General features: G+C 49.9%; 1 protein-coding gene across 4 annotated transcripts in view; it reads right to left on the bottom strand.

The window, feature by feature from the left end:
* Positions 1-1,461: 1,461 nt before the first annotated feature.
* Positions 1,462-15,089, bottom strand: part of FCRL5 (Fc receptor like 5) — a 32,994-nt gene continuing 19,366 nt past the window's right edge. The window contains exons 7-15 of one of the 4 annotated variants that reach the window (XM_036922624.2): positions 12,939-13,217; positions 9,780-10,058; positions 6,855-7,133; positions 6,339-6,455; positions 5,693-5,720; positions 4,655-4,737; positions 4,384-4,452; positions 2,278-2,309; positions 1,462-2,200 (exon numbers count right to left, since the gene is read on the bottom strand). In XM_036922624.2, the coding sequence (XP_036778519.2) occupies positions 2,111-2,200; positions 2,278-2,309; positions 4,384-4,452; positions 4,655-4,737; positions 5,693-5,720; positions 6,339-6,455; positions 6,855-7,133; positions 9,780-10,058; positions 12,939-13,217 (1,256 nt within the window). In that variant the 3' untranslated portion in view covers positions 1,462-2,110. The remainder of the gene's footprint in view (positions 2,201-2,277; positions 2,310-4,383; positions 4,453-4,654; positions 4,738-5,692; positions 5,721-6,338; positions 6,456-6,854; positions 7,134-9,779; positions 10,059-12,938; positions 13,218-15,089) is intronic. The other 3 variants (XM_036922623.2, XM_057495181.1, XM_036922625.2) reach the window with 3 other exon arrangements.

Below are 15,089 nucleotides of genomic sequence, written 5' to 3'. Positions count from 1 at the left end.
TGCTGGCTTTGTTTAGGCCCTCGCCATGCCCTCCCACTTGCTAAGGCCTATGGGACCTGCTGTCCTAGCCCGGGTTTCCTAGAAAATAGCCTGGAGCTGAAGCTCATGTGCTAACACATTATGGGTGAGTGAATCCTGGGAGCAGGGGAGAGAGCGTGGGAGAGAGGCTGGGGAACAAGGACAGCACATTTAAAGGTGTGTGTCCCCAACCTGGCTACAGCTTGCAGCAAACTGATTGCTTGTTCCCTCTGGGTGTCCTAAGGGAGGCCATAAAGGTTTTTGCACCTCTGATCAAGGCATATGAATGGGGGATGGAGAGGAGGAACAGGAACAGAATCAATCCACTGCCTCCAATATCCCATTGTCAAAGTCAACTTCCCTGCATGGCTGCACTTTAGCCTAACAGGGAGCCCCAGAGTGGAGGCGGGCGGTGCATGCCCCCAGGTGCCGGGAGGAACTGGGACGCTTGACTGACAGAAGCAGCTGCCTGAATCCACAGTGGCAGGACTAGCACAGCTGTGTCTTGGGCCGCTCCAGCCCTCAGAGTCCAGCGCACCTGCTCAGCACTGCCTAATGGTCAGCGTGTGCATCTGCAGCCCTACAGCCCTTGGCCAAAGCCTTGTCCAAACTCCAGACCTACCACAAAACAGTGCAGCCTAAGGCTCAGAGCTCTTCTTTCAAGTTCAGCAGCCAGTTCAGCTCCAAACAGACTGATGGCTTCCCAGACACATCCAGGAAGAGCCGCAGTAAAGAACGCACCCAGCCTCTGCCGGGTGGGCAGCACCGAAGCACAGCGCCGTCGGCCCCGGCTGGAGCAGAAGCCTCCGTCTCTTGCTGCGCACTTGGCCCTCCTGAATTCTCTATTTTTAGTTCTCAAGTTTTGAAGCCTCACGTGCCAGCACTGAGGTTGTGGCTGTATCTGTGAAACCAGTAAAGGCAAGTGCTTTTAAGACTCAGGGAAGCACCGGAAGGTGGAGAGCAAGATAGGGTGTGATGGACATCAGAAAAGTGGAACAAAACAACCCACGACTCAGAGGTGGGAGAGATCGACTTGGGATGGGGAAGTCTGAGAGGTGTGTTTATTCGCAGTGCATTCATTCCCTTTTGTCATGGGGGAGTGAGGAGGGGAAATAAAGGTGGCGGCAGCTATTTTCCCCACCAGGGGTGGCTGATGACACCCAGCATGTGGCTGAGAAGCTCTCTCAGCAACAGCAGCTGGTGGGGCTCTAGTCGGAGGGCAGCGCAGGGTGCGGTGAGAGCTGTGGGAATGCGCTGGGGCCGTGGGCGCCCGGCCGGGGCCTGCAGGGCCTCCCTACCGGCCGTGGTCCCGGGACCGGCCACGTCAGCTGGGAGTGTGTTAGAAAGGCGGGATTGCGCCTCCACCCAGACCCACTGAATCCCAAGGTGCGTTTTAACAAGATCCCCAGTGATCCTTAAGCAGAGTTAAGTTTGAGAAGCCCCCTCCTGGCTCCCCCACCCCCACCCCAGCCAGCTTGGTGAACAGAGCTCTCTTTATCCAAACGCCTCTTGGTTTATTCTGACTCGGGGAAGGCAGAGGAGTCGCTCCTGGATTTCCCAGGGAGCACACTGAATTGTGAGCCAGTTCAAGGGGAGGAAGGCTTCTAATTACCCATAGTGTCCTCCTCATCCATTCGTTCACTTCCTCATGCAAACAGTAACGGAGCGCCCCCTATATTCCGACACGCATTCTATCTGCATCCTTTGGTCCTGCAGGCCGTGAGCGTGCTGGGTTACTTCCGGCAGGATGGAAAGGGTCTTGGGCTGTGAAAAACCCTTACTCGGCAGGGAGATATTGGCACGTGCACAGGAGAGAAGTTGTCCTGGGTTCAGGCAGCCAGGGGACATGGTGGGCCCCGGGAGGGGAGCCGTGGCCTTAGACAAGAAGGCGAGGGCAGGGCTGGACCTTGGGAAGAGGAGGCGGTCCTGCAGGGCCCTGTGTCCCCATCACACTGAGGGCGCAGACAGTTAACATGGAGGCTCCTGGACGTGGCCTGGGACAGTTTAAATCTTCCCACTTCAGTGTCCCTTCTTCCCCAAGGATGGCTTTGGGGTGCAGAGGCTGAGACAGCAGTCCCGGAGCTGTGTGGACTCATCTGTGCGGAGCCGAGGAAGCCAAGAGCTGGGGCCTGCAGGCTGGGGCTGAAGCTCTCTTCACCTGAGCGTAAATGACAGAGGAATCCTGGGGGAGAGAGCACAGGTGAGGGCCAGAGCCCAGCAGGTCGTGGGGGTGCGGGGCGTGCAGGCCACAAGACTCACCTTGCTCTGGAGCCCCGGTGCAGAGGAGGCCGCTGGGGAGAGAAGGGAAGCGCTCAGCCACGGGACGCCCTCTCAGGGCTCCAGCCCTGCATCTGTGCTGTCAGCCCAGCCACAGCCCTCCTTGGGGCGGCTGTCTTTCCAGTGAGCTGACAGCCACTCCTTTGGTCCTGTCCCTGTACTGTCACCACGCCTTCCGATTTTCAGCCTCACAAATCTGACCACCTCAATGTCACTTCACATGCTGTCCCCGCTCTGAGCCCCCTGGGGGCTCTCAAAAGAGAGAAATATACCTTCTATCCTGTTATTCACAGCCTCATAGTATGTGACCTGGAGAAGCAGCCTGGCCAGGAGAAAGGCAGAGCGGTGTTTAGAGAGCGTCCTCCAGACCCAGGCTGCCTCAGACTAAGCCCTGGGGCAGCCGTGCCACCTCTGTGGCCTTGGGCACATCACCCAGCAGCTCCTGCTCAGTTCTCTCCTCTATATAATGGGAATAATAATATCATCGACCTATAGGCTTATTGTAAATTTACATGAGTTTATTTGTGCCTGTATGTATTTTCTAATACCTATCATGTGTTGGACAGTTCCTATGTGCCAGGAAAAGCTCTGAGTGCTGTAAATAAATGAAGGATAAGTATATACATATATTTATTTAATGTATGTTTATTTATAACAAACGATATAAATCGTCTGTATCTGCACATGGGAATAGTTCAACACATATTGATGTGATGTTAGGAATTATTATTTTTATACTGTCCTGAAACTAGAATGAAATATGACATTCTTCAAGCAGGGCTCCCTCCTTCTGTCTGGGCACGAGCCTTGGGGCTCCCTGGAACTGCGCTGGGTAGCAAGTCTTGGACTGGAGACTGACCCATCTGTGCTTTACTGGCTATGTGACTTCAGGCCAGCCATGTAAGTTCTCTCTGCCTCAGTTCCCACATCTGTAAAATGGGGATAATAGCTTTACTCACCTGAAAGGCAGCAGTAAGTGTAAAGGAGTTCGTATGTGTTAGCGGTGGGCCATTGAACCAAGAAGGGGCACAAACACTGTTCATTTGATTTTATACAAGAGGGATCAGAAAACCAGAGAGGGAAGCAGAATGGCTAAAATCACACAGCATTTTTTACAGAGCAGAATTAGAAAGGCTGTTGTGCCCCTTTCTTGCTCCTAGCAGGAGGAAGCCAGGCTGGGGTCCTTCACCGCAGAGCAGCTCCCGTAAGTGATGATAACGACACAGTCAGACAAGCGCATAGGGTCACCATCAAAGCTGCCCAGCGCTCTGCTGTGGTCATGCCCCTTCCATACCTCCTTTCTCATCTGATCCTCACAATACCCTGGAGAGAGAGTGTGGCAGACCAAATAATGCCCCCTCGACAAAGACGTCAGTGCCCTCATCCCTGGATCCTGTGAATAATGCGACGTGAGATGGAAAAAGGGACCTTAGAGATGTGAACAAAGACCCTGGAGTGGGGAGATTATCCCGGATTGTCCAGGTGGGATTTTAAGAACTTTAAAATCAGAGAATCTCTCCCAGCTGTGCTCAGAGGGTGGCCTCACTGTGGAAGAGCAGTGCTGAGAGAGATGCACGATTGTGGGCTTTGAAGGTAGGAGAAGGGAGCCACGAGCCCTGGAAAGGGGTGTCCCTGCGAAGCCGAGGAGGCCAGGAAATGCGCTCTCCCCTGGAGCTTCCAGAAGGGAATGTGCAGCCCTGCCAACACCTTGAGTGTAGCCCAGTTGACCTGTGACCTACGCACAGGGAGATCAAAATCCCACCAGGCTTGTGGGCACCTGCCACAGTGGCAATAGGAAACTGGTGACAGGTAGGTAGGGAATGGTGGTCCTGTCCCGGTTCACAGTTGGGAACGCTGAAGCTTACAGAGGGTACGTGGCTGCCCAGGGTGGTGGCTTTGTGCTCAGCTTATGCTGAGGCCACCTGTGGAGAATGGAGAAAGCAGCGCTGCCCAGGGGGCTTGGATTAACTCCAGCTGTCAGGAAGGTGGGCACAAGGCAAGAAGCCCTGGAGCCCAGAAGAGGGACCTCTATCTGGAGGGCCACGCGTGACAATCAGCTGTCAAAAGCCAGGGCCATTCAGATCTTACCTGCATGTGAATTTTTCTTCTGAATTCCCCGGACTTCTGAGTATATCACCTCTCCTTGTTGAGGATTTACTTGGAAAGAAGTTGAAATTTGGGAGGATGTAAGGTTCTTGCCTCTTGTCTAACCACTTCCTCCTCCCCCACCTATAGCTTGTTCTCTGGAGGGCTAGATCCCTCCTGGGGGCTGCACAGTCCCCTCCTCAGCTGCTGCCCCACCCCTTCCCGGACCAAGCCTGGGGTCCTCCCTGCCCCACGGCGAGTCTCCGGGCCTCACCATTGCTGTACACTGGTTGCATTTCTACCCAGCCTGGGACATTGTGGTAGGTGGGCTCTTGGGAGTTCGAGTCTGAAGAGCTCCTATGAGACAGAAACACTGATGTTTCCCCAAGCCCGAGCAAAGCTGCTGTAACGATCATTAGTAGTGAGTGCGTCTTTACCGAAGGTTGGCTGCCGAGCCTGGAGGCACAGATGAGTACACAGCAAATGGTCTGTTGTCATGGTGTGTTATGAAGCAGCATAAATTAATATCATCTGTGTTTCCAGACTTTACAGTATCCCGGGCACTGTGTTAGTGCTTATAACAGTATTAAGTTGATTCTCTTATGATTCCTATTTTACAGATGAAAGAAATGGAGGTTGCAAGAGGTGAAATGATAGCTCAAGACTGTGGCTAGACAGGGAAAAACCCAAGATTCACACCTGGCTCCAAAGCCCCCACTCAGGATCTCAGAGAAAACAGGGAGGCAGGAGGAACACGGGGTGGCTGGGATGCTGCCCCCATGAGCTCGCCGGGAATAGTTTAGGAGTTGTGGCATGGCTCCCAGAGTCAGACCTTGGGACCCAAGATGGTAACCCTTCCTTCTCCGGCACCCCTCCTTTGGGCAGAGAGGTCTCTCTGGGCGGCCAGGCTGTGTGGCGCCATGTTCTCGGCTGTCGTCGTAACAGGTGTTGGTTACACTGGCCATGTCCAGGGCTTCCCAGCCTGACTATGCTAAGACCATCTTAGGACGTGAGGGGATTCCATGATCACAGCGGTCACTCAGACAACCAAGACAACAGTGGTACAAGGATGTAAGCTAATAAATAAAAGACAATCAACAACTTGATGCAAGAAAAAGGCCTGTGTAGCTAAGATAGGGGGTGGGGAGGAATCGCCTCGAGATATCCCGGGGGTCAGGTGGGACATGAAACTGGTGCAGCCTGTCTCAGCACCACGAGGCAGTGACAGATCTCAGCAGTATCCACACTCAGTTCCAGGCTCAGCCCCTACAGGCATTTCATTACCCACTTAGGAATGCAGCCCAGGTCTTACCTGGACGGCCCAGAGGTCGGCCTTCCTCCTGCAAAGGAAAGCAGAGAGGTATTGGATGCAGGGGAAGGAGGCCTTCACGAGGAGCACAGCTCGTAGGAGGCTCACCTAGAACCTGCCAGGCGTTGCTGTCACTAAAACGTCAGTTCTTCTTTGCTATCCAAAGGAGGTGGCAGATTGGGCAAAAACTACTGACTCTGGCTTCCAGAGGGGTATAGTTAAACAACAGGAAGGGAGAGACCACACCCATAATACTTTAACATGGAATGTATCGAGAATAATGATCAATAGTACAGGTGATCAGCTGTGAAAATAATGAACATTTAAAAAATCAGTAAGTTCTCAAATCCTGTTTGGTTTCTGTTTTCACTCTTCTGTCCCAGAGTCTTTCTCCTCCTCATCCCATTTCTAGGGGGCCTTGTAAGGGTAGAGAGGAAGATACAGTGAAGCTTGTGACGTTGGATAAACTACATCTCAAGGCCTCTTCCATTGATGGGGCTGTGGTGGAAACTTTGTAAAGATAAATTCTGGGATTTGCAGCGGCTGAGCAGTTGGGAGCGTGGGGGTGGGTCAAAGGCAGCAGGAGCCTGCAGGAGCGGAGATGGGAAGGGCGTGGACGCAGGCGAGGGTCGGCCAGGGAGTCACCCACCTGCTTTCCCCGAGAGCCTGCAGTAGGACACCAGCGCCAGAGCAGCAAGACCCGCCAGGCTGACCAGGCCCCCGGCGACGCCGGTGGCAGTCAGGCCGCTTCTGTTCGCTGTCAGCCCTAAAGAGGAGACCCTGTGCGTGAGCCGCGGGGAGAGGCTTCTGGTCTTGAACCGCCCCAGCCCCCGGAGTGGATGCCTGGGCCTGGGAGAGAGGATCAACAGAGCGGACCAGGACTCCTGAGGCCAGGCAGGCGCGGGGCACACAGGGAACGGCTCTTCGCTTTGTGAGGAGGCTCATCTCTGTCGCTGAGACAGGGCTGAGGGGTCACTGCACTCAATGAGCTTTGGCCCCCCGCTCCCATCCTGAAGCGATGACTTCAGGAACAGTTTAGAGAACGTCCAGCTTTGCGGTCCTGCCCCTGAGAGGCACTGTCCTGGCTGAGCATTACGAGGGTTATCAGAGAGTCTTCGGAGGAAACGTTATGTCCGCATCTGCGGCCCAGGCCTAGGAAACTTACCTGTGACTTTGAGTGGCACCGCCTCACTGCGCTGGGACCCCAGGCCATTGTCAGCCTCACAGGAGAAGTTTCCAGAATGGTCTGCAGTCAGAGAGAGGTTGAAGGAAGCTCCTCCTCCAGATGGCGTGGAGCTGCTCTCCAGAGCGACGCCCTCGTGATAAAAGCGGTACAGGATCGGGGGAGAGCCTCTCTGGGCCTCACAGCGGAGCTCCAGCACGTCCCCCACCGCAGCCTGGGCCCCGGGAGCCCCGAGGGTGAGGACGGGGCGGGACACTGGGACTGAGGGAGACAAAATCAATGGAAGGTCCTACTTGTAACGTATTTGTAACGGAACAAAAAATACTATAAACAAATGCCAGAAGTCAGATCTCAATCTTGGAAAACAGATTGAAACACGTATGAGGCCAAGCTAGTGACCTTAATCTGCAAATAGCTTTCAATGTACAAAATACCCAACAAAAAGTGCGAAAAGGGTATGAACCACTAAAATCCTCCTATAGCTAAAAAACATAAGATTATCATCTTTATTACTAATTAAATGTATACAAATAAAAACACTCATCAGATTGGCAAAACTTAACAAGACAGATAATACTGATGGGCCTGGAGATAAGCAGGCACCTTGATAGGTTCTTGGTAGCAAATTTGAGACACTTCCCAGATAGGCAATTTTGGTAATATCTACCAAATTAAAAGTGCACACACACTTTGACTTAGCAAAATCTACTTAGGAGATTATTTTCCTTAGGAATACTGAGATACGATATGCAAAGATATTTATACAAACATTTCTGTGGTAGAATTTTTTATAAAAGCTAAAAACTAGAGATAACCCACTTGACTGGTTAATAAAAAATATCCAACATGTATTTTTAAACTGAAGTCAAGACATATTTTTAAAGGAAAAATGCAAGTTGTATACCTATACATGTGCTATGATTCTAATTCTACTTTTGTTAAAAATTTGTATGACTTTATGTTTATGATATATTTGAATATTTCCAGAAAAACATACATGAAACCATTAACAGTGGTTATGTATTGGACATAAAAGTGTGTGGACATAAGTAGACAGAGAACTGTATTTTTCACACCGTTCCTCCCTTTTGTAGCATTTAATGTTTTATTCTGAGGACTTACACATTCTTTCTGAAATACAAATTATTAAAACTAAAAAGTTATGATAAAATATGGCCACAAAGGATGAAGAAATGTCATAATGAAAACTTATGTTAATAATTGGATAGGTCCATGTTTCAACCTGGCTTTACCATTGCCAGTGCCTATAAACTCGTTACTTCACCTCTCTGAGCCTCAGTTTCCCCTCCTGCAAACTGGGATTATCTTAAAGATTAGATGAGATATTGCGTGTCAAACACCGAGTACAGGGTCTGGCATGTGCAAGGGCTCAAGTGATGATGGCGGTAGAGGCGGTGACAGTGATGATGAGCAGCATTCCGTTTTCTGCACTGATCGATGACCTGTGGCCTAGTCCTAGGACTCAAGCACGATCCATCTAGGCTGGGCAGGAAGTCCTTTAGCTGTAGCAGCAGTAGCAGAAATAACGTGCGCTTGTATCAGGGAATCATAGAAACAAAGGGATGGGGCGAGCGGAAAATCACGAATGCAGAGTGCAAGAAGCAGGCCGGTCTGGTCGGCTGTGTTGGGAAGAGAGGGGGTGGCACTTGGCCAGTGGCGAATGCCTGTGTGGTGATCGGAGAGGATCTAGGCACGTGAGCTGTGTGGCAACAGTCACTGCGAATCCAGAGGAAAACTGGCTGAGGTGGGCGCTGCCTGCCAGTGCGGGAAGGAGAATGGACTGGTTGAATGGAAAAAAAAATCGACTCTGAAATCAATTTGTCTCCTCCTGCATGCCTCAGGGTCTGCTTTTTCTCTGTAATGTAAACCAGGAGTGGGGACTCCCGACTTCTCTTTTGTGGGTCTCTTTCTAGGAAACCTTGCGCCTGAAATACTCCTTATTCCCTGTGCACTGAAATCATAGAATTCTAGGGTGGTGGATGACCGTGATGTCCATATGCCCTGATTTTCCCACTTGAGGAGTGAGGAAATTGAGGTCAGTATAGGAAAATATGCTTGTCCAAGACCATACAGCTAGTTATCTTCAGAGCCTAAACCAGAACATTCATCTCAACAGACCTTAGCATACTTTTCCTTTACCTTAGAGGTCTCTAAACAGGGCTTTTGAGGTTTGGCCTGCAGCGGACCATCACAAAACATATTCAGAGGTCATAAGAAGCAGTTTTCTTTTGGATATTACCCTTAAAGAGGTCAGAGGACAGCTTAGAGAATGAAGGAGTTTGATGGACGGATGGCCATTTCCATTTCATGTCATCCTGCTCTGACCTTCTCTGTGCTGGTCCCCTGTGACCCCATTGCTTTCAGAATCACTTTGTAACTAACTTGTACTGGTTTTATCTCCTGAAAAGCTATGCACACAGCTAATGTTAATATAGATTCTTTTTATGAAAATAAAAAACAGATTTTTAATTTAAAATAATTTTTAATATGCAAATGTGGGCCATGTGTCTATCCCTAGCGATGAAAGAAGCCCAAGAGTGGGGAGGCTTGTTGGGAATCCATGAGAGGAAACTTAGACAAGCGATGGTTAAGCCATTTTTGGAGCACAGAAATGCATACTCAGAATTCTTTAACTTCCCTTGTGTATCATAAGTGCAGATTGGCATAGAGTCTATGTTGTAAAAAGCATTTGCATTTTAGTGAGGAGTTTTGATCACATCAAGAAGACTGCTTGAATGGTGCTGCTGGGAAGGTCCAGTTTAAACAACTGTAACCACAGGAAAGAGCCCAGACTTCCCAGGGGGCCCAGAGTGCCGGGGCTCCATTTCATCTGCTGGGGAGGGAAGGTGGTCAGTCCTTCATTATGCGGCTTGTGGACCCACTCACCTATGACACAGAATGTCACAACTTCACTGCGCTGGGCCCCCAGGACATTGTCAGCCTCACAGGAGTAGTTTCCAGAATGTTCTGCCGTCAGAGAGAGGTTAATGGACACTCCTCGTCCCAATGGGGCTGAGCTGCTCTCCAGGGCGACATCCTCGTGATAAAACCGATACAGGATCGGGGGAGAGCCTCTGTGGGCCTCACAGCGGAGCTCCACCACGTCCCCCACCGCAGCCTGGGCCCCGGGAGCCCCGAGGGTGAGGACGGGGCGGGACACTGGGACTGAGGGAGGAAAATGAGTTAACCATCAGTTTGTACAGTTTAAATATACTCCTCTGTAGGAAAGACATCTCAAACAAGAAATTATTTTTCTCAATGTGTAATAACCTTGTGACATCACTTAGAACTCAGCTGTAATTTCTCCAGATCTGAAGAAACAGTAACATTTGTCTAGTGCTGAATATAGTTCAGACTACTATAATCTCAATGGTGTTTGGGGGACTTGAAAACAAAGATTAAATTGAAACCTAAGTATCTAAGAAGTCAAAAGACAATAGGGGGAGAAAGATCAATCAGTTCAAAAGAAAAAGGAACAGGACTGTCCTGTTGCTTACATAGCTGGGGTTGTAAGTGAGCCTGGCTACATCAGAAATGGGACTGTAAGAGAATGAGCATTGATTAATTAATTTGCTCATTTTGATATTTGTTCATTTGGCAAACATTAATTGAGCAATTACTAAGTCCCAGAAACCACACTATTATGTTGTGGATTCGATAGAAAGGCACAATCCCTGCTCTCATGAAGCCTACAGTCTGGAAGATATAATAGCCAGTGATTACATAAGAATCAAAGCATTGGTAATTGATATAAAGCAAAGAATAAGGTGCCATGAAATTTATAATACTGGGGCCTGATCTGGTAAGGGTTAGTCAGGGCATGTTTCCTCACAGTGACATTCAGAATTAACCAGGTGAAGAAGGAAGTCAGGAAAGCACCAGACAGGAAAACAGTGTGTGCAAAAACACTTAGTTGGGAAGAAGGTTGGAACTTTTGAGTTATTGAAAAAAAGTGATAGCAACGTTAAGAGAAGCATCTGAAAAATTTCATGACATAGGAGTCCAGAGAGCTAGGCAGGGTGTCTTAAGCCACTGTAAGGATTTTGATCCTTCTTCATAGAGCCCCATGTATACGGGGGCTTGAGAGGATCAACTGGTCATTTTAAAAAACCATTCTGATCAGTGGGACAGCAGTGGAGTGGAGAGGTGTAATTGCAGGCATTGAAATTTGACTAGGACAGTGGTAGGAGAGATAGAAAAGATCCAAGAAGTTTTCAGGAAGTAAAGTCAACAGGACTTAATGATTAATTGGCTATGAAGAGCAAGGGGGAGAAATGTCAAGGACAACTCCTGAGTTTTTGCCTTGTATACCTGGATGAATGGATGCGTCTGTCATGGAGGTAGTGACACTGGGGAGAGGAACAGGTCTGGGACAAATACCGTGAGTTCAGTTTTAGAGAAGTTCAGGCTCATGAGCTTTTAAGATAACTGAGTAGGGGTGTGGAATGTGCAGGTGCTCAGGTGAGAGGTTTCCTTTGGGAACAGAAGTTTGGGGATCATTTACAGATGACATCCTAGGCTCATCCAGAGAAAGAATAAAAATAAGACAAGAGGGTGCATGCAGCACAAAGCTCTGGAACACACCAATGCTAAGCTTGTGTATAAAAGGAGGAAAGAGTAAAGGAGACTGAGAAGTAGGGGGACAGAGGAGAGCAGGAGAGGGTGCAGTCCCTGAAGCTAAGGAAGGGAGGGTTTCAAGAGGGAAGAAAAGGTAAAATATATGGGCTATTTCTGAGAGGTCAGATAAGATGAGGATTGGAAAATGGCCATTGGATTTAAAGTCATGGAGTTCATTGGTGACCTTTGTGAGAACTACTCTGGTAGAAAGATCAGAAGAAAAACCAATGGATCATAACCTAGTGGGTAATGAGGAAATGGAGATAACTTGAGCAGCTGACTCCTTTTGGAAGTTTGGCCGTAATAAAGCATAATAACCATAATAACTTATGGTTAGAGGCATAAGTGGGAGCAAATGAGGGTTTTTCTTAGGCATGGGGGATAACCAGCATGTTCAATATAATTGGGAAGGCTCCTATAGAGAAGGAGACACTGAAGAGAGAGGTGCAGCCAGTTGTCCCAACCTTCTGAGAAGGCAAGAAAAGATGGAATGTGGAGATTAGGCGGAGATTTTCACCTTTCATGGGAGCAGAGTCCTCTCCTCTATGCCTGAGAAAGAGGAGGAGTGAGTTCCTGGATGGATACAGCGACAAACAGTGTGATGGTGGCGGTCAAGGGTGTCATTGCCTGGGAGGGAGTAGAGGTGTGGAACTGGGGGTTCTGTTGGGGTCTGAGAACAACAGTGGTTGGGGAAATGAAGAAGCACATGGAAGGACAGGAGGTTGTGGTTAGATCTTTGGAGTGTGTGTGTGTGTATGTGGGAGTGGGTGGCCGATGTGGAAAGGGTGACAGCCATGGTGGTGAGTGGGTCAGCCATGTGGGTATTAAATGCATAGAATGATGACAGGATGTCAGGGGGAGAGGAGGACTATGACTGAAGCCTGCACCGAAAGTGGGCAAGCCTAGGAAGTGAGCCCACGGCAGGGCCAGGCGGAAGAGGGTGCTATAGCTGAATGGAATAAGGACATGGAGGGTCAGGAGAATGATGTCGAGGTGTCATTTAGCAAGAGTTCCGGGTGGGGACCTGAGCTGCTCTGGGACAGGGACCTGTTGGCCTTTTTATTGAGTGACAGAGGAAACCCCAACTAAATATCTTCTGAGGTGACATGTGAACTTTATGATTTCCTTTCCTGTTGGTCATTGTTGACCAGGATGCAGTTTGTGTTTTGAAAGCCTTTATCCCTATGATAGGGGTATTTTGGTCATGATGGCTGCAATGTTGCTACAGGAAAGGCAGCAAGCAAAGGGCAGGTTCAAGTTCCTGAAAACGCTGAACCCAGGACACCCAGATGGAAGGTGTGTAAGCGGCAGGCCTGCTACGATGTCGCACAGCCAGAGGCCCTGTGGAACCTCTGACCTCAGCTACTGGGGAAGTTGGGGAGATGGTCTGTCCCTGGTTGTGCTGAAGAGTTGGAAGGTTCCACTTACCTGTGACACTGAGTGACACTGTGTTACTGCGCTGGGTTCGCAGGGCATTGTCAGCCTCACAGGAATAGTTTCCAGAATGTTCTGCTGTCAGAGAGAGGTTGATGGACGCTCCTCCTCCAGAGGGGGCTGAGCTGCTCCCCAGGGCGACATCCTCGTGATAAAACCGGTACAGGATCGGGGGAGAGCCTCTCTGGGCCTCACAGCGGAGCTCCAGCACGTCCCCCACCACAGCCTGGGCCCCAGGAGCCCTGAGGGTGAGGACGGGGCGGGACACTGGGACTGAGAGCAAAAGAGAGTGAATTCACACTAGTATCTTTCCGTCTCTTTCACTTACATTTTTCAGTAATTACTTCTCTTGAGTGTTCAATGACACTTTCTTATCTTTTCTGTTATCAGAACACTCATATCAACACATAAATGAACACACATACAAAAATACACAAGCATGGGGTCACAATATACTATACAAAAGCCGATTTTTCCCCTTAGCAAGTCTGGGCTAGAAGGGACCCTAAGTATTACCTTCTAACTTTCAATATAACGTGAAAACAGTAAGACAAAGAAAGCTGAAATGCTTTGCCAAGTAATGAACTAGCTATTTTCATAGCCAGATCTGGAATTCAGGTTTTCCGACCGACTCTTACATCAGACAACCCAAGCAAGGTGTTTTCTATGTACACTGGCTCGTTCTAGGAAACCTCAGAGTCCCTGAGGTGCACATAGTTCCCCCAAAAAGGTATTTCCTTAAACATAGTTCATTATGTGTCATGTTATCTCATGTGACCCTGCTATCTAGTCCATAATTTGTTGAGTTAGAGGTGGGCAGTTGGTTTAAGAAAAGCCAAGGCATAGACGTGTGTAGACTTGCCAGTGGCCTAGGAGGTGGCTTAGAGACTAGGCTGTTAGTTAGACTAGTTAGGCTCGTTAAAACCACTGCTTTGCTAGTGAGCCATGTAGCATCGGCGGCTGGGGCAGAAGCTGAAAGACAGAGCGAGGGGTCGCATTCAGGAGCCCAGGGCAGGTGGTGCTGGGGTCAGCAGAAGCTTTGAGAAGAGGGAGGTCGGGAGGCAGAGGAAGGATTGTAGAGAGCGCTTGGGATCAGCACGTGCGGTCGGGGCAGGAGGACACAAAGGACAGTCGGTGGGCCTGGAACAGTCAGTCAGTGGGCCTGGAACAGTCAGTGGGCCTGGAACAGTCAGTGGGCCTGGAACAGTCAGTCAGTGGGCCTGGAACAGTCAGTGGGCCTGGAACAGTCAGTGAGCCTGGAACAGTCAGTGGGCCTGGAACAGTCAGTGAGCCTGGAACAGTCAGTGGGCCTGGAACAGTCAGTGGGCCTGGAATAGTCAGTGAGCCTGGAACAGTGAGTGAGCCTGGAACAGTCAGTCAGTGGGCCTGGAACAGTCAGTGGGCCTGGAACAGTCAGTCAGTGGGCCTGGAACAGTCAGTGAGCCTGGAACAGTCAGTGAGCCTGGAACAGTCAGTCAGTGGGCCTGGAACAGTCAGTGAGCCTGGAACAGTCGGTGGGCCTGGAACAGTCAGTCAGTGGGCCTGGAACAGTCAGTCAGTGGGCCTGGAACAGTCAGTGGGCCTGGAACAGTCAGTCAGTGGGCCTGGAACAGTCAGTGAGCCTGGAACAGTCAGTGAGCCTGGAACAGTCAGTCAGTGAGCCTGGAACAGTCAGTGGGCCTGGAACAGTCAGTCAGTGGGCCTGGAACAGTCAGTGGGCCTGGAACAGTCAGTGAGCCTGGAACAGTCAGTCAGTGGGCCTGGAACAGTCAGTGGGCCTGGAACAGTCAGTGAGCCTGGAACAGTCAGTGGGCCTGGAACAGTCAGTGAGCCTGGAACAGTCAGTGGGCAGAGAGCAGTGGAACTCGTAGCTCATGAGGTGTCAACATAAACCATTTTTGAGAAGTAAATTGTACTCTGAGAGACTTCTCAGTTCTTCTCTGGATCTGTATATTCTGTCTTTCCTGTTTTTTTTTTTTTTTTTGCTCCCTGGATGTCTGAACAGCAAACCCTCACCAATGGGGGGATACGTGGGGTCTATGTTTTCTTGTGACGTCAAAATGATCTGATAAACTGGACTCTAGATGTTTCTATCATACTTCTGCTTCTCTGGAGGGAACACTGGACTTTCCCTCTCTTCTAAAG

This window comes from Manis pentadactyla, chromosome 19 (assembly GCF_030020395.1).
Source record: "Manis pentadactyla isolate mManPen7 chromosome 19, mManPen7.hap1, whole genome shotgun sequence".
Classification (NCBI taxonomy): Eukaryota; Metazoa; Chordata; class Mammalia; order Pholidota; family Manidae; genus Manis; species Manis pentadactyla.
Note: the sequence above shows the minus strand (reverse complement) of the source record. Positions and strands in the feature narration are given on the sequence as shown.